The sequence below is a fragment of the Cetorhinus maximus genome, chromosome 21 (assembly GCF_964194155.1).
Source record: "Cetorhinus maximus chromosome 21, sCetMax3.hap1.1, whole genome shotgun sequence".
Lineage (NCBI taxonomy): Eukaryota > Metazoa > Chordata > Chondrichthyes > Lamniformes > Cetorhinidae > Cetorhinus > Cetorhinus maximus.
In genome coordinates this window covers 60,641,883-60,669,813 of record NC_135899.1, presented here as the reverse complement: position 1 = coordinate 60,669,813, position 27,931 = coordinate 60,641,883, and the positions used below count along the sequence as shown (strand labels likewise).

Below are 27,931 nucleotides of genomic sequence, written 5' to 3'. Positions count from 1 at the left end.
AAGCTTACAAAATGATTGACCTTTTAAAAAAACTAATACATTTGCCAGTACAGTAAATAAAGGATTTTATTGCCTCAGGTTCAGTTCCTGGTACAGGTAAAAACAAGGAGTAGTCTGTTCCAAGCATTCCACCACAAGCCAAGACATTTCAGTGGACACAGTTAAACCTTTGTAAAATGCAATCTTTAACAGTGATTGTGCCAGCTGTTGATTTGCCGAATTGATTAAGTTAACTCTGCGTGTTATTTTACCAGATGAGAGTATGCAAAAAGAAATGAGTTAAGACCATCAGCAAGGAGAATCTGATTACCCAGACAATTTATCCCCAATGAGTATATAATGTGAACAGAACACTCTCATTCACACTGCAATGACTTTACTTCAGTAAAAAGTCAGTCATTTTTTCCCTAGGTGGGATCTCAATAAAATCTCAATAACCAGGAAGTTGATACCAGAATAACATTCAATAGAGTTTTTTTTATTGTAACTCGAGAACACTTCACCACCTTCTTCAGATGTTACATTGCATAAGACCCTAAGCTAAAGTTGCTTTGTTCCCCTCAATAAAATGAATAGCTGTGCTAAAAGGAACTATATATCTACCTGTTGTGCACACATATTATGCACATTATATTTTTAATGCATGGATGTACAGGATGCAAACTCCTTGTATACACACTGCATGGTGAATGATTTGGATCATTGTGGCAGTGAGTAAAGGGACCATTGAGAACCAGTAATCAATTAAATGTTCAGTTGTTCAAATAAGATTCACACTTTCTGTTTATTTTCATGCAGCAAACCTTGGACAATGATACATTCACCAAGCTGTGTGATTGCCACATTCTATTAGTCAGGAAATGAAATGTACTGTAAAATCAAGTTATACTGACCATTTGTATTTACAATGCATTATTTTATGATATGTATTGATACTTGAAATTAAACGATAAGAATCCCATGCAGGTTGAACACATAACTACAAATGCAATGCATGGAATTACATTAAAAAATTGCAACACAAAAACATGTCCACATCCATGTTAGCAGTTACCCTCCATACAAATAGTTCTAATCACGTTAACCTACCCTGTTCCCATATTTCTTCAATCCCTTTTCCTTCAAACTTCTATCCAATTTAATCTTAAATGTTGACATTGTTTTGGCCTCAACCAAGACCCTGGAAATTAATACGAAAGCCTCATAACTAAAGAATTTTTCCTGATCTCTGTTCTAAATCTCTTGCATTTAATCTTGTGTCTATGGCCCCACATTCTTGACTCCATAACTAATGCAGCCTGCTTCTATCCTTCCCCATACATTCATAATTCTAAATATTTGTATTATAGCACCCCACAAGCTGCATTGTTCAAATGTCTTGGTAAATAAATATATGATCGTGGCCCAGTACCAAACTAAATAGACCTTCATGATCTGTGCGGACTTGATTAATTTTAGTAGAAAGTGGTGGGTGGAGGGAGGGGAATGGGGTGCTACAATTGGCTTCAGTTTCAGAATCTTAAGAATCTTAAAAAAGGATGGGTTATTGCTTGGGGTTAGTCAAATGCAAACTAGTCTTGTAGAAAAATACAACTGTAAGTAGCATGATGTTTGCAGTTACAGATGACACCAGCAGCTGGAATCAATTTAGCCCAGTTACAGAAATGCAAAATGTACTATTGGATTCAGATTGAAACAAAAATGCAGCCAGCTGCTGATGGCCTGCCTCGCAAAGCTTTAGGGTGGTGGGGTTGGGGGACGGTGGGATAGTGGAGTTAGTATTCTGTGAAAGAACACAGAAGTCACTCAGGGAGTGCTTTATAACCATTCTGTGAATTACCGCATGCAGGAGCTGTACTAAGAGTTTACATAGTGTCAGCGTTTCAGGATTATGTTGTGAAATCAATGTTCAAGCTGCCCAAGCTTCAGCGATGTGGAGAAATGTGGGGAGAACCACTGCCCAATAGCCTTGAGTTTTATGTCGCGTCTGATATTGATACATGAAAATCAAATACGTAAGTTATCCTTATCTAGCACGTGGATTCGTGTTAGTTTTTTCGGATAGATAGCTTTCAAGATACAGGAAGTGAAGGACATTGTCCAGCACTTCATCTTCAATTATTGGATTTGATACATTTGATGTGGGTTGGTAGAAAACTTATCTTTCTGAAGTTCTGGACAATTTCCATGCTCTCATAGCCTTCAGTGAATACATCAACTATCTGTTGTAGTTCTTCTTCAGAGTGAGCACTAACTTGTGCATACTATTTGAAAAGTGGTTTTTGTCTTGGTTTTGACCTTCAGCCAGTTGAGTTAAGAGTTTATCATCAGTGAGAATAAGCTATTATCACAATTGTGGTGAGCCTACCAGTAGTAAACTGCAGCGTTGCTGCAAGAAAGATTACGAATAATGTTGGTGCAATGACACACCGCTGTTTGATGCCTGTTTTGACATAGAGGGATCTGTAGTGGAGCCATTGCATATTGTCATGTAGGAGATGGATGTTTGTGAAATTAGCCTCTTAGTATCTACATCAATGTAACACCTTCCAAAGGGCAGTCCAATTTTCACTGAGTCAAACGTTTTTGTGAGATTGAAGAAAGCCATGTACAAAAACCATGTACTGCTCTCTGCACTTTTCCTGAAGTTGGTGTGATGTGAAGATCATGTCATTTGTTTCTTTGGTGGGTTGGAAGCCCCATTGCGACTCTGGAAGGACCTCCTCTGCAATTGGTGAGAGGCAATTACAAAGTAACTTAGCTGGGACTTTGCCAACAGTTGAAAGCAATGCTATGACCTGTAGTTGTTACAGTTCGATTTGACTCCTTTCTTGAAGGTTGTGATCACTATGGTGTCTCCAAGGTCACTTGGAATTTCTTCACGTTGCCAGTGTTTCACAAATAGGGCATATATCTGAGAGATCAGTATGTCTGCTCCACATTTCAATACTTCCACAGGGATATTGTCAGGACCAGAACTTTTGTTGTTTTTCATCTGGTTGCCGTCCATTATGATTTTGTCGAGCTTTGGATCAATATCTTGTTCACTTCTGATTGTACAGTGTGGGGGATTCTCCAGAAGATGCAGGTCCACTGTGGAGTTCTGAATGCACAATTTCACAAAGCATTCTTTTTAGTGGGTGTTGATAATGTCTGTATCTTTAAGGAGAGTCTTGCCATCATTGAATCTTACCACTGTTGGTCCTTGTACTGAGAATTGATAGATCTCTTAGGTTGCTTTGAAAAAGGCACGTGTCATGCATGTCAGTGAGGAGTTGAATTTCCTCATTCTTCTCTGCCCCCAACTTATTCTTCAAATCATGGGTTCTCCGAACTTCAGTCTTGACTGTCTGGTGGGCAATCAATGCTATCCTTAGAAAGAATCAAGTGAGAGTACAAAAGAACAAAAATGAGCATTCTGCAAGACGTGATTCTGCCAATTATAGAGGCCATGATAATCTCACATCAACTGAAATGGGTAGGACGTAGTCAGAATGTCCAACTCAAGACTGCCCAGAACATTATGCCAGGGATCCTGTTCACATAGTGGCCAAAGGCGACACTTCAGTGACCATTTCAAAGCCTCCTTGAAGATCTGCTCTTTTAACATCAACACATGGGAAGAGGATACCCAATTGTGACTAAAATGGCAATCCATCATCCAAAATGGTGTCAGGATCTTCCAATCAACAAGAGCAGCCATTGAGAGAGGACGGTGAGAAAGACTGTAAGAGAGGGCAGCTGCTGGAGCTAATATTCGACCAGCACCTCTACCAACTGACAACGCATGTCCCCACTGTGGGATAGCCTGCAAGGCTACGATAAGGCTCGGAAGTAATCTGTGAATCATAGCCTACACTGACCTCTCACTTCCACGCAGCCATCTGGAAGGAAGAATCATCTTCAATAAGAGGAATTGCTGATCAATGAATGAAATCAATCAAATGGGTCATCCTCCAATTTACAACCTGTTCAAGCAGACTATCTTGTCCTGGATGGTGTTGAGTATCATTGAGTGGTGTTGGAGATGCATCCATCCAGGTGATTGGAGTTTATTCCATCATGCTCCTGACTCGTGCCTTCTAGGTGATGGAAAGACTTTGGGGAATCAAGTGGTAAGCCATTTGTTACAGAATATCCAGCCTCTGACCTGCTCTTGTAGTCATGGCATTTCATGGACTGATCCAGGTGAGTTTCTAGTCAATGTTGACCCTCCAGATTGTTGATGATGGGAAGTTCAATGATGGTAATATGATCGAGTGTTAAAGCGAGTTCGTTGGATTCTTTCTTGTTAGAGGTGGTTATTCCTGGCCATCGTCTCTTAATTCAGTTATATAGTCTGCTTCAATGGCCTTCACCTGTAACTTTTATCCTAATTCTATTACCCTTTATTGAAAAGATTCTGCTTAATCTTCCTCATACTCTGCCTAACTTTCTATGGTTTTATTTATGAACCCTGCTATTGGAATCCTTAACAGTTAACATGGACCTACTGATGGAAACAAAATATTGCCAGATTGAACTTAATCTGACATCGATGATATCCCTCCACCTACTAATTAAACGCTGTGCTAGGTGATACAGGAAGTCAGTTTTCTTTGGAGCAGAGACTGGAGATGAGTTAGATAATGTGAAGACCTTCTAAAATGATTTGTTGTTTGAACAAAACAGGATTATCTTCATGAAGATAGTGCCAGCTCGAGAATGGTTTTTGAGTTCTAGTATCTATTAAATGAAGAAAAATGCTTTGCAAGAAATTGGAGCACCAAAGGTTCAATTAGTTCTGCACATTCAAACAAAAGTGACTTTTGACTTGCTTACTAATGGATGTTTCATGACTTCAAATGAATGACAACGTTTGGACTTTGGCTTCCGGGCAATGGCTTATTTTCTAAACTGAAGTTTGCATTGGATGGCTTCTCAAATGAGGTAGTTGAGGCCGCTGTGGATTGATTTGGGCGTCTTTGTCTGCCTGAGGTACAACTAGCCACGATTCTCTTACTTACGAGGTACGTAAACTCACAAATGTTTATAAGAATACACAAGGCTGAGGTAACAACCATAAAAATAGTGAAGATTGTTTTCTCAGTTGGTCTGGCAATGAAGCAATCCACAGTGTTGGGGCAAGGGTCCAGCTCGCACTTAACAAGGCGAGGTAATTCAAAGTTTTCATAGAGGCTATAAAGTACGTAGAGGAACCCGATATCAATCGCTGCTTTAAATATAAGGCTGATAACGTAGGTCCACCACAGTCCCCCTATCTTCTTCCCTGTGTCATTGTAGAGACTATGACAGGCCTCCCCATGTTTCAGCTTGTTTTTCTTCTCCCTTTCTTCTCTGTAAGCTACATGCATGACCACCAGCAGGGATGGAGTGGAGACAAATATGAGCTGCAGAGCCCACAGTCGGATGTGGGAGACAGGGAAATAGTAGTCGAAGCAGACATTTTCACACCCAGGCTGCTTGATGTTGCATTCAAAGTCCTTTTGGTCATCACCCCAAACTCTTTCCGCCGCCACCACATAGACCAAGACTCGGAAGATGAAGAGGACGGACAGCCAGATCCGGCCAAATCCTGTGGAGTATTTATTCACCCCACTGAGCAGGCCTTGAAGAAAAGCCCAATTCATTGTGTCTGAAGGTCTTCACTGATACCTGAAAGGGAGCAAGACACAATCAAATATTAGAGGGTACAAACCAACTTTAAAACCATGGCGGATAAAGAGGCTTCAAAACAAGTTAATTTTTAAAAATGGCAATATTTCAAAATGACTGCATTCTTCAGTGATCTAATATATTAATTGTTTACTAAGGAGAATGTTAAGCCATGCGTATGAAGGCCAAGCAATTATATGGGAGCAGTGTTGTCTTGATAAGAGTCTGATCAACAACCTTCTTGGGAAAACATGGTAATAATGGGTAAAATTTTGAAAAGATTTTCTTTCCTAAGACTCTTTCCCTCCATTGGAATGGTTCCTGTTTTTGTATGTCATTAGTTCTTCCAATGATTTATGGTATATAGATTCAGCCATGTGCATTACATCAATTGTTCATCAAGAGCAGAGGCTATCAATTTCCGACATTAAATGGAATGTGGATCTAATTATAGTCAACCAAGTTGCAGTTAAAATCACGTGAAGGGGTACATTTGAACTTTCAAGAGACTGGCAGTAGTGAACTGGGCACCCACCCTATTTCCATTAAGTGAAATAAAAATCTACCACAAGTATTCACAAATATATTGCCTTCACATTCAGCTCAAAGCTAGCACTAACAGACTGAGATCATTGCTAAACGTAGAAGAGGAAAAGGATATATCCACAGACCCAAAAGACATAGCTAGGCTTAATGGAGGATCAAGGTCGAAAGGGATTGAAATTCCCCAGCAAGGCAGCTACTGCAGTGTAGCATTTGGTAGTACATGAGATTTACAATGTCCTCTGTGACAGGCATTACACTCTTGGTTGCAGTGTAGGTCACAAGAGCTCTATTTTTTAAAAATCTGGTGGCTCATTCCAAATGCTTGGTTGGGATTTGTCAGAAATTTGCCAAAGATCCTATTCCACCTATATTTGAGATGTGACTGATAACCAGAACTAAGTTTTCATAGACTCATTCTTTCCACAGATATGTGGAGGAACAACTAATTAGACCAGACCACTGTATGTTGTTAATGTTATTTCTAGACAGCATATTAAGAACCAATTAAGTCCTTTGAGGGATGAGTTTGGTAAACAAATTATTGGAAATTGCAGATATGCTATATAGACTTTCACAAGTTCAAACAGTAAGTGAACATAATACAACAGTCATCAGTACTTATGTGGAATTGCAAAAAATTAGGGATGATTGCACAATGCAGATTTACCCAAGTGGAGTGGCAGTTCTTCATTGGGCATATTTTGCGAAATTGTTGGTGTGCTACCAATGATTTCCTCTCCTTAAAGACTAACTTTCCTGTCATTTCCCGTGGGTTTCCTGGGAGCACACTGCTTTCTATTGGGAGTGTTTGATTGCAGAAACCTGCCCTAAATGCTTACAAGGCACTTCAGTCGAATTGGATTGTCAGGAAATAAAAGAGGAATTTAATAGCATTGCGGTTAGTATTTGTAGGACTTCCATCAGTAGATGCATGGGTAGATTTTGACTGTGCAATAGTGTAAAATGAGTGATGGCAAATCAGTAACCCATGTTGCTTCTCTTCTGTTTTTAGTTCCATTGATTTCAGAGTCCAAATCTACCCCAGTGAGTGGGACATGAATCTCAATAGGCACATTGTGTAACATTATGGTTGGAATAAATGCCCAAGGACATTGTATAAGATGCCATCAAAAGAGACTGAAGCCCATTAGAATAGTCATTGTGCATTTAGACCATATAGGCGGCCTCGTTTTTTTAAATTCATTCATGGGCTGTGGGCATTGCTGGCTAGGTCAACATTTATTGCCCATCCTTAATTGCCCCTGAGAAGCTGCCTTCTTGAACCGTTGCAGTCCATGTGGTGTAGGTATGCCCACAGTGCTGGAATGTGAGATTGGCGCTGAACATTGTAAAATCATCAGCGAACATCCCCACTCCTGACTCCTGCAGTGATGCCCTGGAACTGAAATGATTGACTCCAACATCCACCACCATTTTCCTTTGTGTCAGGTATGATGCCAACCAGCGGAGAGTTTTCCCCCTGATTCGCATTGACTCCAGTTTTGCTAGGTCTTCCTGATGCCACACTTGGTCAAATGCTGCCTTGACGTCAAGGGCCATCACTCACACCTCACCTCAGGAGTTCAGCTCTTTTGTCCATGTTTGAACCAAGGCTGTAATGAGGTCATGGAGCTGAGCAGCCTTGGTGGAACCCGAGCTGGGCGTCAGTGAGCAGGTTATTCCTAAGCAATGCTGCTTGATAGCACTGTTGATGATCCTTTCCATCACTTTACTGATGATCGAGAGTAGACTGTTGGGGGCGGTAATTAGCCGGGTTGGATTTATCCTGCTTTCTGTGCACAGGAAATAGCTGGGCAATTTCGCACATTTCCGGGTAGATGCCAGTGTTGTAGCTGTACTGGAACTGCTTGGCTAGGGGCGTGGCAAGTTCTGGAGCACAAGTCTTCAGTATAATTGCCGGAACATTGTCAGGACCCATAGCTTTTGAACTATCCAGTGCCTTCAGACATTTCTTGATTTCACATGGACTGAATCGAATTGGCTGAAGACTGGCCTCTGTGATGCTGGGGACCTCCGGAGGAGGCTGAGATGGATCATCCACTCGGCACTTCTGGCTGAAGATTGTTGCAAATGCTTCAGCCTTATGCTGCAATTCTTTCAGGAATAACTGCACTTTCAAGGAGGATTGTCCCTTTGATTTTCAAAAATTATTTAATAAAGTTCTACATGTGATAATTTAAAAGAAGGTTACACCTCTTAGAATTGATGGTATACCAGCTAGCTTAAAAACTGACTTAACCGCAGAGAGCAGAAGGTGCTGCTCAATGGAAAATGCTCTGGCTGGGAGCACTGAGTAATGGAATTCCATTGGAGTGTGTTCATTAAGGAACAAAGGCATTTGGAAAAATAGTTAAATGTTACATTAGGAGGAAATGTATTCAACAGATTGTCTGACAGTTTGATTGTGTTGTGCCCTTGATTTCTATAATAATATTGACTTTTTAAACCAAATGTATGCAATAGCTGCCCACAGTGTGAGTAAGGTCTGAGACACTGCCAGACTAGCTGTGCGTTATTCATAAACTTTGTCTCGATCCATTTTAGACATTGATGGATTTCAATGTTGATGTTCTCTCTTTGACATCGTTTTCTTTAGAAAAGTGAAGGCAGCGGGGTGACCGAATAGCGATCTTTAAGGCTATGAAAGGTTTTGATTGGGTAGACCTAGAGAGAACGTGCCATAACTTCCAAGGAGTGGCAATCACAGTCGGATTGCCTCTCTGCCCCTACTTACTTACACTAAAATGCAGCCTCACCTTTCTCGCCTGACCTTCTGACTTGGGCTGGGTGAGAAAGATGCAACGCAGCGGGTTCCCGAGTACTTCAGTCAAGTGCAGGAGAGCCGGGGGAAAGGAATATGCCTCCTTTTTGCAGCACGAGCTGCCATAAAGCAGATAAGCTTAAAGGTCCAGTCACCTGTCACTTTGAGAAGCTAAGCGTGTAAGGTAAGTGGGTAGAATCGGTGGGGGGAGTCGGTGGGGATGGGGGGGGCGGCGTAGGATCGATAGGATGGGTCGGGTTTCAAATGTTCCATGGTGTGAGATTGGGTGGTCAGTGAGGGGGGTCAGTTGGGGGGCTTGGGGGATCAGTATGTCAGTTGGAGGGCTCAGGTGGTTAGTGAAGGAGTATTGGGTGGTCAATGGAAGTGTGATCAGTGAGGGTAGTCAAAGGGGTGGGGAGTAATTGTGGGGTTAGGAGGGCAGTCAGGTGGTGGGAGGGTGATGGAGGGTTGGGAGGGCAGTCAGGGGCTGGGTTTGGAGGCTTCAGTTGGGGCGTGGGGGTTAGTTGGGGATTTGGGAGGGTAGTCGGGGGCTCAGGAGAGTAGTTGGGGGTGGGGGGATGGTGAGGGGCTGGGAGGGCAATTGGGGGTAGGGGACAGTCAGTTTGTGAGGGCAGTCAGGGGGTGGGAGAGTGGTCAGGGGAGTGGATTGAGTAGTCAGAGGGTATGAGTTAATCATGGAGTCTGGGGAGTGTCAGGGGGTAGTCCTGTGGAGGGTTTAGGAGCATAATCGGGGATGGGAGGGATCGGGGGTTCAGGAGGGCAGTTGGGAGGGTGAGGGAGTGATTAGGGGTGTAATGTGTAGCCAGAGGGTAGGGGTTAATTTCAAGAGGGTCCAAGGTTATCCAGGGGGACCTGTGGGGATGACAGAAGGGTAGTTGGTAGGTGGGAGGGTGGTCAAGGGGCGGGAGGGCAGTCAGGGTTGTTGGGGTTAGTTCAGGGGTGGGAGGATAGTTGGTGGCAGGGTTGGGGGGGGGGTGTAATTGGGGAGTGATCAGGAGGTCCAGTGGGGGATTGGGGGTGTCAGTATTATAGTTACCTGAGTTGGAAGTGGTTTTAATTCTTCTAACATTTCCTTTATAACTATTCCTTTAAGACAGCCGGAACCATTTTAAGACTGCAATTTAAATTAGAGTATCAGATGGTTCCCAGTACAGGGTAATTGCCCAGTGGAAGTTTGAACTTCCCGGGCAATTGCCGTGCAATCCTTACGGGGGGACTTCAATGGGGGGAGGATCCCTAGCGCATCTATGGGGCACCTTCTGGGTACGATGCCCCGGAGATCAGAAGTTATGTGCCAGTGTGTTTACTTTGAGGGAGACCAGAACTAGGGGGCATAAATATAAGATAGTCACAAATAAACCCAATAATAAGGGATTCAGGAGAAAAATCTTTACCCAAAAGAGTTGTTAGAGTGTGGAACATGCTATAACACGGGCTAGGGTTTTCCAGTGGTCGGTGGGCAGGCCTGGGAGCAGTGCGAAACCAACCGCTGCCTGCGATCAGGACCCAACCGCGATTTCACACTGGCAGGCCAATTAAGGCCTGTCCAGCGTGAAATGCGCGCTGCAGCACTCAGCGCCACCTGTGGGGGGGCGGGGTGAGGAGGGCAAGCACAGAAGCTCCCGCATGCGCGTGGGAAAAGCTCCATGAGGCACAGAGCTGCCTCAGGGAGGTAAAGATTTTTGAAAATAAAAAAAGAAAGATTTAAAAAATGTTAATAACATGTCCCCTCATATGACCCTGTCACATGTCAGAAATTAGTTTGAAACACTTTTACTTCTTTTAATGACTGATCGAAACCTCATCCCATCCGTGGATGAGGTTTTGCAAAAAACCCAAAGGCCACTTGGCCTTTTCACCTGCCCGCCAACCATAAGGTTGGATGTGCAGCAAAAAAGTTCATTTAATTGGATCTTTAATGGCCTTGATAGGCCTGTTAATTGTCGGCAGGCACACTGGGAAATATCGCGCGAGTGCGTGATGACGTCGGGACGCTCGCCCGATGTCATCGTATGTCATTTTATGCTCATTTGGGTCAGGCGCGTGCCCTCCTGACGAGCAAAAAATTCTGGCCGTGATGTAGTTGAGGTGAAAAGCACAGACACATTTAGGAATTTATGAAGGAGGCCGTTTGGCCCATCATGGCTCTGCAAATCGACAAAGGGTTATCCAGTGTAATCCTACTTTCCAGCTCTTAATGTGTCCATAGACCTGTAGTGCATATCCCAGTGTTTTTAAAATACGGTAAGGGTTTCTGCCTCGACCACCCTCTCAGGGAATGAGCTCCAGACCCCTACCACCTTCCTGATGAGAAGGATTTATCTTCAAATATCTTCTAACCCTTCTATCAATTATATTAAAAGTTTGCCTCTTGGTTACTGATCTGTCAGCTAAAGCTAATGGATATTTTATATCCATTCTTTATAGGCCTTGGATAATTTTATACGCCTCAAATAAATCTCCTCCCAGCCTCCTTTGTACCAAGGAAAACAACCCTAGCCTATCCAATCTTTCCTCAGCACCAAAATTCTCCATTCCTGTCAACTTCCTTGTAAATGCCACTTTATCTTCTCTAGTGTGATCATACCTTGCCTGCAATGTGGTGACCAGCACTGCACACAGTACTCGAGCTGTGGACTAACTAATGTTTCATCCATTTCTAGCACAACATCTCTACTCTTATAATCTATGCCTTGGCTAATGAAGGAATATTAACCCATATGCCTTCTTAACTAACTTATTTACCAGTCCTGCTACCTTCAGAAATCTGTGGACATGTACTCTAAGGTTCTTCTACACTTCTTAGTATCCTACTATTTAATGTGTATTTCTTTGCCATTTTTGCCCTCCCAAATGCATTACCTCATACTTCTCCAGATTGTTACAATCTCCACGTGGAAACTGTAAACCAAAATAACCAAATTTACTGAATCACCCCCAGATGAAGAAATTACCAACAAGACTCCACATTTTGTAGCTTTTACTTTAACATGAATCAGAAACAATGTACATTAAATGTGAATTAACAGGCAATTGATCTGTCAGATAAAAAAGTAAATTTTACTTTAAATAGTCAATACAACAAAGACACGTCTTACACAACTACAAGCATTACCCTTCAAGAATTATGGAGCTACAACAGGCCGGAATTTTCCAGCCTCTCATGCCAGCGGGATCTTCCGGTCCCACTGATGTGAACGGAGATTTCAGTGGCCCACTGGCCCGGCTGCAGGGGTGACCCATCACGGGGGGGCTGGAAGATTTGGGCCACAGTTGCACAATCTGCTGTTCTTTATTCATGCAGAGTAGGTTAAGAGTCCTATCCAAAAACAGCTTTCAACTCAGAGTTTCATAGGTATGATTATCATCAGCAAGTACACTTCTACAAACTAACTCTCCCTCAGGTCACAACATTCCTTATTGTGTAGCTTTCCAGGGTTCTTTTTCAATCAATCAACCAATAACACCCCAGATCATGGTTTGGCCACTTCTGGGAAAACATAGCTATTTAGCATCTCTGAGCTATTCACATATCTTTCCAGATCTTAGACCTTTCTTAGCCAGCTCACATATTGCCTCCAAGGGCTCCTATCTCCTTTTCTGCCAAACAGAAAAACTGACCTCTTCCTGAGGGTGATTTGCTTCTTCTCCTCAGAAGAATTCAGTGTGTTCCTCTTTTTGAATGCTTTTCCTTTTGTCTGCAACTGGGCCTTCACCTTTCAGCTTCTCTGCTTGTAGCTCTGCTTTGTGTCTGCAGCTCTCCTTTGTGTCTGACCACATATGGCATCTATATCATAACGTCCTTCCCGTTGGTACAGCTTCGAGCTCAAGGGTCGCCAGGTCACATGGACCAGTGTTGCTTATTATCGAAGAAAGGTGCAATTTATCCCTTTACAATTGATGTAAACTCTTAAAACTCCTTCACAAACATTCTTAAAAACAGCAGGAGATTCCACAGACATTTTAAAGAAATTACACATTTTCCAAACTGTGTCAAAGGTCGTCAAAAATTGAATTTCATTTGTCACTTTTCTGCACACCTAACTAGTTCATTTAAATCTTCCAGCAGCCTATAGCTTTCTTCCTATCAACCACACGTCTAATTTTGGATCATCTGCAAATTTCTTAATCACGACACCTACATTTAAATCTAAATCATTGATATATACCAGGAAAAGCAAAGGGCATAAAAGGAGCCCTGCAAATCCTACTAGAAACAGATTTCCAGTCACAAACACAACCATTGACCATTATGCTTTGCTTCCTGTCATTGGGCCAATTTCAAACCCAACTTGCCACTTGCCCTTGGATCCCACAGGCTTTTACTTTTCTGAACAGTTTGCCATGTGGGAGCTTGTCAAAAGCCTTACTGAGATCTATGTGGACTACATAAAATACATTGTGATAATTGACCCTCCTTGAAACATTCTCAAAATATTTAAGCCACATATCTGCCCACTCCTCAGCCTCTGCATGTCCTCTGGCAGTCTCCTGTGTTCTGCCTCTCAGTTTGCTCTTCCTTCTGGCAAAGGACAGGGCACAATTTCCTTGAAAAATGTTTGCTTTTAGTCATCTGATGCCTTTAGCAATAATCTGATCATTTAACCGGATTCCAGTTTCTGGTGCGCCTAGAGGAAGCCATTAATCAGAACTAGGGGCTGGATCAAAAGAGGGACCATAAATTTGGTACAGCTCTGAGCACACTATTGGCATGATAGGTTATTATGCACAGAAATACGTCAAGGACAAAACTAGTTATGATAATTGGTATCAGAATAGGCATCAATTTCTGTGACAGAGCAAAACCCCTTTGCAATTTAATCTGTAACTCAAATGACAGGATTCCAAGTTCAATCAGAATAACATTTGGATTGATGATAATTCATTCCTATGGCTTTATAAAGGTGAGCTAGGCTCGACTGTAATTCCCTTCTCAACAACAAAAATGCAATACATGCAAAACACATTCATGTTCTAATAAGGATAATGATTTATTCCCAACATTCACCTTTCACAGTCATCATTTAGACCATCCAACATGCACAGGTTTTTCTTACCTCCATATTCAATCTTTCAAATGCATTTGAAAAGATAGTTTGGAAAGAAATCACAAATACAGAATCTGCTCCTGTGACATGTAGTACTCACTGCAGTATTACAATGCAAACTACTCTAATTCTTTGAGTTTACATGTTGAGTGCTGAATCAAAAATATCAGTCATGTATTCTGGTTTAAACAAATAATTAAGGTTTAAATGGGTTATGCCTTTCTTTGATTAATCGCAAAGCTGTTTCTGCTTTTCAACAAAAGCTCAATTTGGGCTGTGGTTTCTTTTTTCCCTTCCCTGAAAGCTCATGTTTCAACATACACAATGAAGTGTTTTGCTTAGTTGGTTCGCACATTTTTTGACATATGAGAAAAAAAACATACCTGCAGAAGTAAGATCAGCTGTTGTTTTCCAACAATCTGCAGCACTACCTTGAAAGTTTTTTTCAAACTCTGAGCTTATCTGTCAGTGTGTAATACCTCCTTCTGAGAAGAGATTGGCTTTTTGTGTTGGCCTGAAATGGAGTTCTGGGTGGGGCAAGCTTTGGGTATGACAGCACAGCTGTGTGAATAAAAAATAGAGAGAAAACTGGAATATCAAAACAGCAAGGCTGAAACTGAGGAAAAAATTCTTCAATTAAACTATGACACGAATATTTTTTCCAAGAGGCTGATACTAGCCTGCTATCCAATATTAACGGTCACCCAATCTCCTAGCTGGGACACTGAGGTTAAATTGGCAAAGGTATATGATCATTTAAAGAGATGAAGGATCAAAAAGCCTCTTTGACTAGATGGCATGTATCAGGCAGCAACTTTGCAGGCCACTGGCTCTCACCAGGTAAAAAAACACAAAGCACAGGTGGGGTTTCTGTCAAAACAATCGTAAGGAGGCATTTCACCTGCCAGGGTGGACAGGTATGACAGGTACGGGTGGCGGGTTAAAAGACTATAAACTGTCCCCGTGTTAGGAAGCTGGCAGGAACCCGCTGACTCCTGCATTTAAACCAAGCACAGTTGTTAGCATATGGGAAAACTCCGTGGTACAAGAGAGTCTGCGATATAAATATTTTCAATGGCAACTGAGTGCAGTTGCCCAGGATTTTGCCTTTAAGTCTGAGTGCACAGGTTTCCTGGGCTTCTGGGAATTTGACAGCTTTAAAAAGGACTAGGGAACAGTGAGAATTGTAGGGGTTGAACAGTCAACAGACAAGAAAGGCTTTAAATACTAAATACTAAATACTTTCTTGCCTAAGTGAAAGGCTTTTGCTCGCAGGACTTATTTTGAGGCTGTACCTTCACTGCTTTGGAAGTGACTCTCAATACTTTGGAGGTCAAGTAAGTAATTAAGAAGGCTAATGGAATGCTATCCTTTATTACGAGAGGGATTGAACATAAAAGTAAGGATGTTATGCTTCAGTTGTACAGGGCATTGGTGAGACTGCACTTCGAATAATGTGTGCAGTTTTGGTCCTATTTAAGGAATGATGTAAATGCGTTGGAAGTGGTTGAAAGGAGATTTACTAGATTGATACCTGGAATGAGCTTATGAGTCTTATGAGGAAAAGTTGGACAGACTGGGCTTGTTTCCACTGGAGTTTAGAAGAGTGAGGGGTGATTTGATTGAAGTATACAAGATCCTGAACGGTCTTGACAAGGTGGATGTTGAAAGGATGTTTCCTCTTGTAGGTGAGTCCAGAATTAGGGGGCACTGTTTTAAAATTAGGGGTCGCCCTTTTAGGACAGAGATGAGGAAAAGTTTTTTTCTCTCAGAGGATTGTGCGACTTTGGAATTCTCTGCCTCAGAAGATGGTGGAGGTGGGGTCATTGAATATTTTTAAGGCAGAGTTAGATAGATTCTTGTTAGGCAAGGGAATCAAAAGTTATCGGGGTTAGATGGGAACATGGAATCAAAACTCAAGAAGATCAGCCATGATCTTATTGAATGGCGGAGCAGGCTCGAGAGGCCGAATGGTCCACTTCTGTTCCTATTTCTTATGTTCTTATGTCATTTCTGCTGTCTTGGCGTTTTTTGTCTTTGGTTCATTTGATGTGCATTTCTCAGCTGCCAGGCATCACAGCAGGATGGGAGCTTACTTCCATAACTCTATCTTGAACCTTTGGCGTGGAATAGTAGGAACAGCACCAGTGGGAGCAACTTTCTCCTGAACCACCTGTCACCCCACAGGGATGAGCACAGAGGTCCAGCTCACAGGAGGTGATGCACCCAACACAGGGTATACAGGAACAGGATTAGCATCCTGGACATGACAGCACCAGTGCCTCAGGAGGCTCAGACTTTCCCAATAGGTTGTTGCTGACATTTGCAGCCTCCTTGGAAATAACCTCTTTCCATTGGACCACCATGGGCATGAATTGCCTGTGACAGTCAAAGATATCGCAGCACTTAATTTCTCACCTCTGGCTTCTTCCAAGGATCCGCTGGTCACTTGTAGAATCTCACAATCTGCTCCCCACAAGTGCATCTCCCAGGTGACAGATGCCACGTATGCCAGGCCCAGCTCTCGAATGGCTTCATTACTGTTGAGGATGAAAGGTTCTCAGACTTGCTGCTCTGGCTGGATTCCCACAAGCCCGGGGAGTTACAGATTGCCATATGTGCTCAATCAGATCCCCTTCAGATCACCCAGGAGAATTCATCGGCTGAAAGGGATTCCTTTCATACAGACTCTTAATGTTAACTGTATTCCTCTCCACCGATGCTGTCAGACCTGCTGAGTTTTTCCAGCTATTTTTATTTTTGTTCCACTTCATTAATGTTTGGCTGGTATACCACCACCAAATTATCATCATGCATGTCTGTGCAAGACACCCAGGGAGCTGCTGTGATGTTTTCAAGCTGCAACAGTCAAATCTCCCAGATATTTACACCTCCAACCAGGACCAGGTAGAGAAATCATGGGCCCTGGTACTTCCCCTGTTTCTGAGCCCCTGAACTGTGACACCCACCCCCTCCCCACCCCCACCCCAACTCCCACTTTAACGCTCTCCTCACATCCTTCAAGTGCCCAGAATTGGGAACCATAGTCCCAGTGGGATCAAACTGTTAATACAGGTTTAGCAAAACTTTAGGTTTTTGTACTCTATGCCTCTATCTGAAGCCCATCGAAAGCTCAGGTTTCGGTATGAGACACTTTCCAACCACGGCTTTGTCAGTCAATTACACACAACTTGGTCGTTCATATAAGATAAAAGCAAAATACTGCAGATGCTGGAAATCTGAAACAAAAACAGAAAATGCTGGAAAAACTCAGCAAAAAACCACCCAACCAGCTCAGAAGAAGGGTCATACGGACTCGAAACGTCAACTCTGTTTATTTCTCCACAAATGCTGTCAGACCTACTGAGTTTTTCCAGTATTTTCTGTTTTGGTTGTTCATATTATGCAACCAGCTCTGTTTCTTTGAACGTGGCTCTATGCAATATCCGGACAGCAACATCCAAAAGACTTGAATCTCAAGCACCACTAGCAACAATCCTATGTACAAATGAGAATATCCTGAACTAACAGTGATGTATTCCAATGGCACATGATTCCTGGTTTCACTTCCAAGTTTAAAATGGCAAAGACGTCCAGTAAATTGACACCAACCAATTCACCTGCAATAATGTGCTACTTCTAGTCACACAAGAGGGCTTTGTTAACAGAAAAATTACACTTTGCATTGAGTGATAAATATTTTCTCAGTTTAAATTGAAACTTACAAATGCCCAGCATGGAACACATGTTAGGAGTACTGCAAATCTGCAATATAAACAGAAAATGCTGGAAATACTCAGCAGGCCAGGCAGCATCTGTGGAGAGAGAAACGGAGTCAATGCTTCAGGTCCACAATCTTCACTCGTCCTGACAAAGGATCACTGACCTCTGTTTCTCTCTGCACAGATACCACCAGCCGTGCTGAACAATTCCCAAGCAAAAATAGCCCCTTTTGCCAGCCCTCCAAAAAGCAGTCAGATTTCTTGTGAGTCCCTCATTCCTCTCCAACAAGAAACCCAACAGCAGCTGCCTGAGCTCTGGTTTGCCATAATGTTAAACATGAATTTCAAAAAAAGTTAAGTTACGAAGCAAACATAAACCAACAATGTCAAAGCAATAAATTAATCGGTTTAGTAATGAGTAACTAATAAAAATGACCATTAAAAAGTGCCAAACAGCAGAGCTAATAAAACCGTCTTGCCCTTTCATTTAACAAGCAGAGCTAAAGAGAAACGGTCAAGGTCCTGGTCACCAGGGAAGGGGTAAGGGACCAGGCTAAGGAGTTGGGTTTAACTAATATCGACTTTGCATTTGCCACTGGCGGTGCACACTCTGAGCTGGCCTCGACAAAACTCATATGAAAGCGAGGGTTGAAAGCAGGGTGTTTGTCAGCCTGGGTTTTCCTCCTCACTCAGCCCGGGGTGTGGATAGGTTATTGGGGAGGGTGACGAAGATGGAGGAGGGTATGTGTGTGTGCGTGTGTGGTGTTGTTCGTGCGTGCGTGCGTCCAGCTCATTCCCAATCAAGGTTCTCTGTCTCACACACAGTCACTCACTCTCTCACACACATTCACTCACACACACTCTCTCACATACTCACTTGTCTTCTCAGATACACTCAGTCACTCTCTCACACACACACACTCACACACACACATTCACTCTCACCCACACACTTAGGGCAGGATTTTCAGCTTGGCATGTAGGTGCATGCACCCGATATGCACGAGCATGAAATAGCGCGTTATGACATTGGGCGAGCATCCCGACGTCATCACGCACTCACACAATATTTTGGTTGGCGGATGCGCGCTCAAGAGTTGACACTGCGCCTGCCGACAATTAAGAGGGTTATTAAGCCCATTAATCAATTAATTCATTTGAATTTTTTGCTGCCAACCTTACGGTTGGCAGGCAGGCGAATAGGCCAGGCGGCCTTTGCATTTTTTGCAAAGCCTCATCCATGGGCGGGATGAGGTTTCCAACAGTGAATAAAAAAAGAATAAAACATTTTTGAAGTCATTTTTCATATGTCCCTGTTCATGTGACAGAGTCATATGTGGGGTCATGTTTCTATTATTTTTCAAATCTTTATTTTTCATTTTAAAATTCTTCTGTCTGCTGAGGCAGCTCCATGCCTTCAGTGAGCATTCCTTCGCGCACGCGCAAACTTCAGCGCTCGCATCCCTCCTGCCTCTACTCCTGCAGCGCTGAGATTCTCAGCGCGCATTTCACACTAGCTTACCGTTAACTGGCCAGCCAGCGTGAAATCGTGGTCGAGGCCCGATCGCTGGCAGCGGACCCTTTCGTGGCTGCTCCCAGGCTCACCCGCCCAACAAGGGGAAAATCCTCCCCTTAATCTCGCTCACATGCTCATTCACTCTCTCACACACAAACACTCATTCACAATTTCATACACACAATCAATCTCACATACACACACTCATTCACAATCTCACACACACATACACTCACACACACTCATTCACTCTCACACACACAGTAATGCACACTCATTCACTCACACATACACACACACACACTTAGGGCAGGATTTTCAGCTCGATGTGCAGACACACATATGACACGCATGGGTGTGCAAAAGCGTGCGATGACGCGTCGGGACTAAATGCTGGTCCCTACCCCAATCCTGACAACATTATTGTTAAATTGCAGGCACTAAAGATACCCATTCAAATCCGGTAGGGTCCTGTTTTAAATTCTCACTCGTCCCCTCCTTAAAGTGCTATGTCATGAAGGATATTTTGCTCTACAGATAAAAATAATTGACCCACCTTTAGCAAATCATTTGTTACTAATCATGATTAAACAAATCAAATCCATACAGTGAAAGGAAACTAATCTTGGGAGTTGTGTAACTAAAACCTGCAAACTGCCCTGCACAAGCATAATGGGGTTGATTTTAACTCCCAGAACAAGGCCTAGCGATTGACCTGCCTGTCTGGGAGGCCCGCTCAATTTTAATGGCCTCACGAATATGCCTTTGGCCAACTTCCCAATTAAAATGAAGTCAGAGGGAAGCAGCTGACTAGTCCTTGAAATCGGAAGAACAGTCCCTTGCACTAAGATAGGTAATATTGTGGATGCAGGCAGAGGGAGTTCTCACTAGAGGAAGGGTGGCTAGGGCTGTCTAGAAGCTATGGCAATCAGAGAGGATAGAAGCCCATGAAGGAAGGGCACATCCGAGGTTTCTTGTCTACAAGGAAACTAAAACAAAACCTACCTTATTGGTCCTCTTCTGGTTCCATCTCCTGTTGCAGATAGTTTTGGCCTTGCACGGAAGTCACATAAGTTTGACCACACTGACCTGGCTTAAGATTACATTCCGGTCTCAATGATCACAGAATAACAGAATCACAGTGCAGAAGAGGCCATTCGGCCCATCGAGTCTGCACCGACACATGAGAAACACCTGACCTACCTACCTAATCCCATTTACCAGCACTTGGCCCATAGCCTTGAATGTTATGACATGCCAAGTGCTCATCCAGGTACTTTTTAAAGGATGTGAGGCAACCCGCCTCCACCACCCTCCCAGGCAGTGCATTCCAGACCATCACCACCCTCATCGGAAGGTCAAACGTGACACCTGGGGGGGGGTCATTGGTTATTTGGTGGGTTGGGGGGGGGGTGGGGGCGGAGGGTGTGGGTCATGGTGGGAGGGGAAAAGGTATTTGATGGCACCTAGAAGTTAATGACAATCTTGGCTGTTCTCAACTATGCAGATCCACATGGTGGAGATCTCGAGATGCTGCATGGGAGTTGGGTCATTGGGGCTGAGTAGGGAGATGCAGGTCAGCTCAACTGGACAACAGAAGGGGAACCCCAGCATGTAGTACTTACAATGCAAGGGTGTTGGGACAGATGAGAGTGTTAAGGGCAAAGGCTCAGCGTGCGTGGGAGATTTCATGCACATAGCTCACAAGGGCCCAGGCAAATACCTTTCCCTCCTTGCACATGCATGATTCCAGGGGACATAGACCCAGCCTGGGGTGTGTTACGACCGGTCCCTGGGCAAGGTCCCCCAATTTGTTATGATCCTGGACAAGTTGCTAACTTCGCAAATGGGACCCCAATTTGTTATGCTCCCGGGTGAGGAGGAATGAGCTGGCTCCCCTTCTTTATTCAAATCCCTCAGTTGGTCACAACAAGGTTAATTTAAAAGGGATCCCTTCCCTTGTGGATCCAAATGTACTTATGTTTTAGAAGAAGCCAATTTAACCAGGCTTTCTTAAGTCAAAGAAAGAGTAAATTTATCAGGTATTAAAAACCCGAGAAAAAATAATAATAATACAATACAACATACACACAGATCAGTAAGGAGAAGTTGAGTCCAAAAATAAAAATGAAAGTTAAAAAGATATACGAATCAGACTTTGGCTTGTCTGTGAGGAGTAGATGGTGAAATGTTGCGGCCGTTAAGTTGGGTGATTCCGGTGGAACTGACTTTGGCAGTTGAGCAGTTGGTTTGGAGACACTTGATTCTGTAGGTTAGCTGAAGGAGTTGTCCTGTTTCCTTTTTAACTGTGGCTTTGCTGACTTGCCTCCAACCAGAGAGAGAGATAGAGACTTTTACCTACATGCTGCAGGGATATCCAGTTGATGTTCTTCTACTGTGACCTTCACAGCACTCATTACCACACCAGAACTAGAACACACAGATCAGGTTTTCAGCTGGCTTTTTAACCCCTTTTCTTGTGTATTCCTGGAAGGGAAAAAAAACAAGCATGTCTTTCACCCAGAATCTTCTTTCTTTCAACTCAGACCATTTCTATTCTTGTGATATCACTCAACAGGAGATGTTTTCTGTTGAGGTGTGGTAATCAGTCGACATTGTTTCCGCAACCATGAGAATAATGTCATGAGAATAGAATGCTATGCCACAAGGAATGGTTGAGGTCAAGACCATTCAGTCCTTTAAGGGAAACTGAGTCAGAGAATTACAGAACACAGAGAGAGCCATTTGGTTCATCGTGTCTGTACAGGCTCTTTGAAAGAGTTATCCAATTAGTTCCACTCCCCTGCTTTTTCCCCATAATCCTGCAAATTTCTCCTTCTTCAAGTTTATATCCAAAAAATAATATATTTTTTGGAAACTACTATTGAATTTGCTTCCCCTACCCTTAACAGAATAAAGATTTGAAACAGAAGGAAATACAGGACATTGGGAAAGACCAGGGTAATGATATTAATCTTGCATTATTCTAGTGAAGAACCAGCACAGGCTGAATGTCTTTCTTCTGTGCTGTGAAATTCTTTGACACTACAATTCCATTTTCAGTACCGTACCTCCTCATGTCTCTATTGCTGGATTATAAAATTAATTCTGACAAATTTATTTGCAAGTACAAACTAATGCTTTTTACATTTGATGTGAAGGTCCTCTTATTTCTCTTGTAGCATTTTTATGTAGCTTAACACTATATCATTTTGTAGTTTTCATTAAATTAACTATTATCTACAATAAAAATTATACTAATCTTTGTTCTATAACCTTTCACTGGAACTTATGGAAGGTCATCAACCTGAAACATTAACTCTCTTTCTTGCTCCACAGATGCTGCCTGACCTGCTGAGTATTTTCAGAATTTTCTGTTTTTATTTTAAATTTCCAGCATCCACACAGTTTTGGTTTTCTGCTAAACTCTGCAATTTAAATGATTGTGTTGAAAAATTAGGTGTTAGATTATAACAACTACATATTTTATTTATGTGTTGCTTCATGGGGGCATTGTCAATCAGAAGTCGACACTGAGTTCCATAAGAGGATATTTGGATGAGTGACCAAAAGCTTGGTCAATGAGATACGTTTTAAGGAGCATCTTAAAGGGAAGAGAGTTAGAAGGTTGAAGAGGTTTAGCGAAGGAATTCCAGAGCTTTGAGCCTTGGCAGCTGAATATAATTCAAATAGCAGTCCTCCTAGTTTGGTTTGCATCATGCTCCTTTCACTGTAAGTATGTTGTATCTGGGTGTGTTTAATTGCCTTAAAGTTATCAATTCTGTCTCACAAAAGAGTTGGGTGCTGATGATTAACTGCAGAGAAGAAAAAACAAAAGCCAATCTTTTGAAAGCAGTGCTTGTAACCATGTAAACTTAAAGACAGGGAGTTGGGTGGGACAACTACGCAAACACCAAACTGTGAACGCATCTTCATGTCTGTACTTGTCCAGCATACTGCACTTATATAAAATTTTTGTTTCATTCCTATTGCCTTTGAAAATATAAGATAAGGGGTTAAGGAATGGAAAAAGAAATTTAGTTAAATGTGAAGGTCTCTTTCATGACAGAGGACAAATCTGGGATTTCATAGAAACCACCCATTATAAATTGTGAAATCTTGGCCGTGTTCTGAATAGTTACAGTAACAAAATACAAGGCATCATTCCTTATCAATCTTATACATGTTTTTTAAATCTCCTTTTTGGCATGCAATACTAGTTTTTTGTGGAGTGAATACTGAGTAAGGCTAATGAAGGAAGTTTGCTTGCACTGTTGATCTTCCAACCAGGATAGAGGTCCATGAATTAGAGGTCAATCTGACAATTGTTTCCTAGTTTGAATCCTGCTGTTAACTTTCTTCTAATGGTGTTACCAACACCACTGAAACAACTGAGTTTGTCTGACTGATATTTCCACAGATGAGTCATGTGGGGCTCACAGCTTCCGTTTTGGTTTACTTTTTGGACTGTGTTTTGGAGTTTGACTGTTCATTTAATTCAGTTATGGATCACGTACAAATCTCAGTAAAGAGCACATAAGGGGGTAATCACTTCGCACCTAAACACTACCTAAAAACTAAAGGTGCATTTATGCTCCAAGTTTCAGTGTGAAGAAATTTTGTAACTGGCTGTGTGATTCCAAAGTCAGAGACTCTAGAGCGAAGTAGAGTCTGACCCTCTAGAAGTGGTAGCCTTACAACACTCTGATTGCACACTGCATGTATTGTAAATAGTGCAATGCCAAACCTGGTTTTAAATGAACAGGGCCTGGTAAACCCGCTGGGCACTTTGTAAACTCAATCAGTTTAGATTTAGAGAGTGAAAACTCTTTTCCCTCCCCACTTTCTAAACATTTACATTTTCACTTTGGAGAGACCTGTACACCTATATCCAGAATTATGCTTGACTCCCTTCCAGGGTTTCTCAAATACCAGCCAAGCAGGATCAAGAGAATATAAATGCAACTCTGCCGGCTGGAAACTGAAATACAGCTATTGGTCTCAGTTAGTAGCTACAGTGAAAGTGCATGTCCTCTCCTAAAATCTTGATAAACATGAACTGTCTCACTGCAAAAGCAAACTGAACAATTTTTCATTCTCATGAGTACCTCATTTTTAATTCACAAATATATATTTCGCCAATCATTCCTTAAAGGGAAAAATAGACTACATTTATATAGCACCTTTCGTGACTTCAGGATGTCTACAGTTAAGCTCTTTGAAGTGTAGTCACTATGGTGATGTAGGAAACACAGCAGCCTAATGGTGTACAGCAAAGTCCCACAAGCCGCAATGTGATAAGGACCAGATAATCTGTTTTCGTGATGATGGTTGAGGGATAGATATTGGCTAGGATGCCAGAAGAACTTCCTGCTCTTCTTCGATATAGTGTTTTTGAACCTTTTATAGCTACCTGAAAGAGCAGACAGGATTCCGGTTTAACTTCTCACAGCACCTTGGACAATGCACACTTCCTCAGTACTCCACTGGAGTGCTAACCCAGATTACGTGCTCAGGTCTCTGAAGTGGTCGACATGCAACATTTTGACTCAGAGGCTAGAGTACTGCCAACAGATTTCACAGCTCTTTAAATTGCCCTGCCTAATGCAGATATCATTAGACCTGTCACTAATAATACAGTCTATGATATGAACTTCCATTTTGCCAAATTATAATTATAACAATAGAAAAAATATTTGCTCTCAATTGTCCTCTTCCCCACAATGTATGCACCAGCCAGGCTGCCTCCAGACTAAAGCTCAGCAGCTTACATGTGGCAGGTTTATAGTAGTGCAGTTCCATATGATAAAATATGTTTCAGCCGATCTATGGGTGCTGAATCCTCACACAATTAATCTAATATCTTCTCCAAGCCCATCAAGAAACTTATCTCAGGAAAATTGAAAAACTGATGAGTTCAAACTATGTTAATTGTATGTCTTCTGTTTTTAAAAAAAACATCTATAATGCAACTTTCATACTCTTAGAATATTCCAAAACGCATCACAACCAATGAAGTATAGCCACTGATTCAAATGTACTCAAATGTTGCTTTGTACCCATTTCTACTCAATCATTTTTCTTATCATTAAATCACTGAACCTCATTGTGTATCTTCATTTGCTCTAAAAACTAATTCTCCTATCATCTCTTCACCGCCCCCCCACCACCAAGCACCGATTCAGTATCCTGCATTTCGGCAACCATCTGTACAGTTTTGAACCGGAGAGTCATGGGGCTTGTTATCCAACTGATAAACCACACAACAGTTAAGTTATTCATTGTCTGAGTTATGCATAAGCAGTTCATGAATGATCAGGTGCACCAGTGGTGATGTACGAAAGGGCCCACAATAACTAAAATATCCTTTAGATGTTAAGTATCAGCAATGTCCATTTTCTGTCTTTCTTTGCAAACTTTGCATTCTTTCACTAAAAGAAATTGAAACAAATGTGTAGCACAGACTGCCTGAGCTCCAAGTAAAAACATTTCATTTAGAAATTAGCTACTCACCATCGAAAGCAACAGGCAGGTTGCTATGGGTTATATACAACATCACGGCTGACAGTTGTAAATAACAGTTGAAGAGGTGGGTGAAGAGGCTTTTTATGGATAGAGATGGTCATAACTAAACTCTGTTTCATGTTAATCTGGGAGGTTTACTTTGAGGGCATTGACTTCAGAAGAAAGCCCTCTTGGTGTTTTTAGGTTCAGCACCGGAGCAACTTATCGAAGTTCAGAAGGCAACAGGTACAATTTGAAAGAACCCATTTGCAGCTCCATAACCTGTAGAGCTTCCAGGAAGAGCTTTCCTTTCTCTGTTCCTGAAACTGCTTAGAAATCTTGGTGCAAAGCAGACATTTGGGTCACTCAGTCGTTATATATTTATTCTATTGATTTTGTGATGCAGCCATGATTGACTTTCTGGCAGTTTTTCCAACCTGAATGTATTGTAATATTACACTGGCATTAGGAGGCTGGTTTACAATGGCTTAGATAGATCTCAGCTCTATAGAGTCAAAAGGCTGGACACCCAGATGAATTCCGGGTCTCGAACTTACACCAGAGCTGTGTCATACTCGTGACGTGATTTTTAATTGTAAGTGGCCTAATTGGCCACGTGGCAGGCTTGGCACCCAATTAGAGGCTGAGAGTGCCTTCAGGAGGCTGGAACTGCTTGCCTCGTGCCTATGGCCATGTTGCTGCTGCCTTGACAAATAGAACAGCACTGTGGGTGCACCTGCACTAGATGGAGTACAGCAGCTCAAGAAGACAGCTCACCACCACCTTCTCAAGGACACTTAGGGGAGGGCAATAAAAGCTGACACTGCCAGTGGTGCTCACATCCCTTGAAATGAATTAAGAAAAAAGAAAGCTTCTGAGGTACAAGATTTTTTGTTTAGAGCAATGGTTCTTAGGCTGGGGTATTGGGATCCAGAGAGACTTTCCAGGGTTCGCAGAATATTGTGAAATTGCTTATCGAGTAGGGCCGGGCAATGTGGGCAACTGTCCAGAGCACTGTTGTCAAGGAGGTGCCATCATCAAGAGTAAGTGAATCTACAGTGACCAGAGGCAGGCTCGGTCCAAGCTGTGAGTCAGAAATGGAGTCATATGTCGAGCACAAAGAGGGTTGGCTGTCTCACCTAAGAAGTAAGCGCACAAGGGTAGACTCTGCAGCAAGAAGCAGGTACGCCCATCTCACTGATAATGTAAGTAAATACCTGTTTTTTTAAAAAGCATTATTAAAACACTCATTACACATAGCACTTTTGTATTATGAGTATTATATCGTATCATTACTTAGATAGAGGGGTGGGGGCGAGGTCCATGATAACTATCCCTTTGAAAATGAGTCCTTCAACCAAAGAAGTTTGAGAACCACTGCTTCAGAAAAATGTCACATTGCACAAAATGCCATTGTTTTAATGAAACATTTTAGAACTTCCATCAAACATTGTGGTCATGTTACTTGGTGTCAGTGGTAGCTTTCTGGACCCAATGAGCTCTGGGCTCAAGCCCCACTCCAGGGATTTAGCTTCAGAGACATTTCAATGCATTACGGAGGTACCTTCTCATTAAGCTGAAGCCTGATCTGCTCTCTCAGCTGGATGTAAAAGATCCCATGGCAGTATTCAAGGAAGAGCAACAATATTGCCCTGATAAACATTAATCCATCAACCAACATCACTCAAAGCAGGTTATCTGGCCATTTATTTCATTTTTCTTTTGTATGTGGGACATTGTGAGAAAATTGGCTTCCACTTCTGCTGACATTACAATAGTGACTACACTTCAAAAATATTTCACACGATTGTGAAGCACTTTGGCCATCCTGAGGATGTGAAAGGCACTATATAAATGCAAGTTATTCCTTTCACTTGGTCAATGGGTGGACTATTCCAGTCTATACATACTTGTGCAATCCTATCAGCTACGGAGAGAAAATGTTGAACACGACAAATTCTATCTATTCCGCCAACAGTTCGGAACTGATTTGCAATCCTGGATTTTGAATCATGAGTGTTTAGAAACAGACAACATACTGTTCTTAACTTGCCGGAGAAGCCTCTGCTTCTAGGTGGGGTTGTTGCAGCAGCTTTAGGTGATTGATGTCCAGCTGTTCCGGCACCTGGAAATGTGA

At 42.3% G+C, this 27,931-nt stretch overlaps 1 protein-coding gene across 1 annotated transcript; it reads right to left on the bottom strand.

Moving 5' to 3' along the window:
* Positions 1-48: 48 nt before the first annotated feature.
* On the bottom strand, positions 49-27,931 carry LOC144695895 (gap junction beta-7 protein-like). Its single transcript, XM_078566972.1, has 3 exons — positions 27,705-27,931; positions 14,436-14,613; positions 49-5,655 (listed from the first exon to the last, which is right to left on the bottom strand). Exon 3 carries the CDS (start codon positions 5,628-5,630, stop codon positions 4,833-4,835), a length of 798 nt encoding a protein of 265 aa, XP_078423098.1. The 5' UTR covers positions 5,631-5,655; positions 14,436-14,613; positions 27,705-27,931; the 3' UTR covers positions 49-4,832.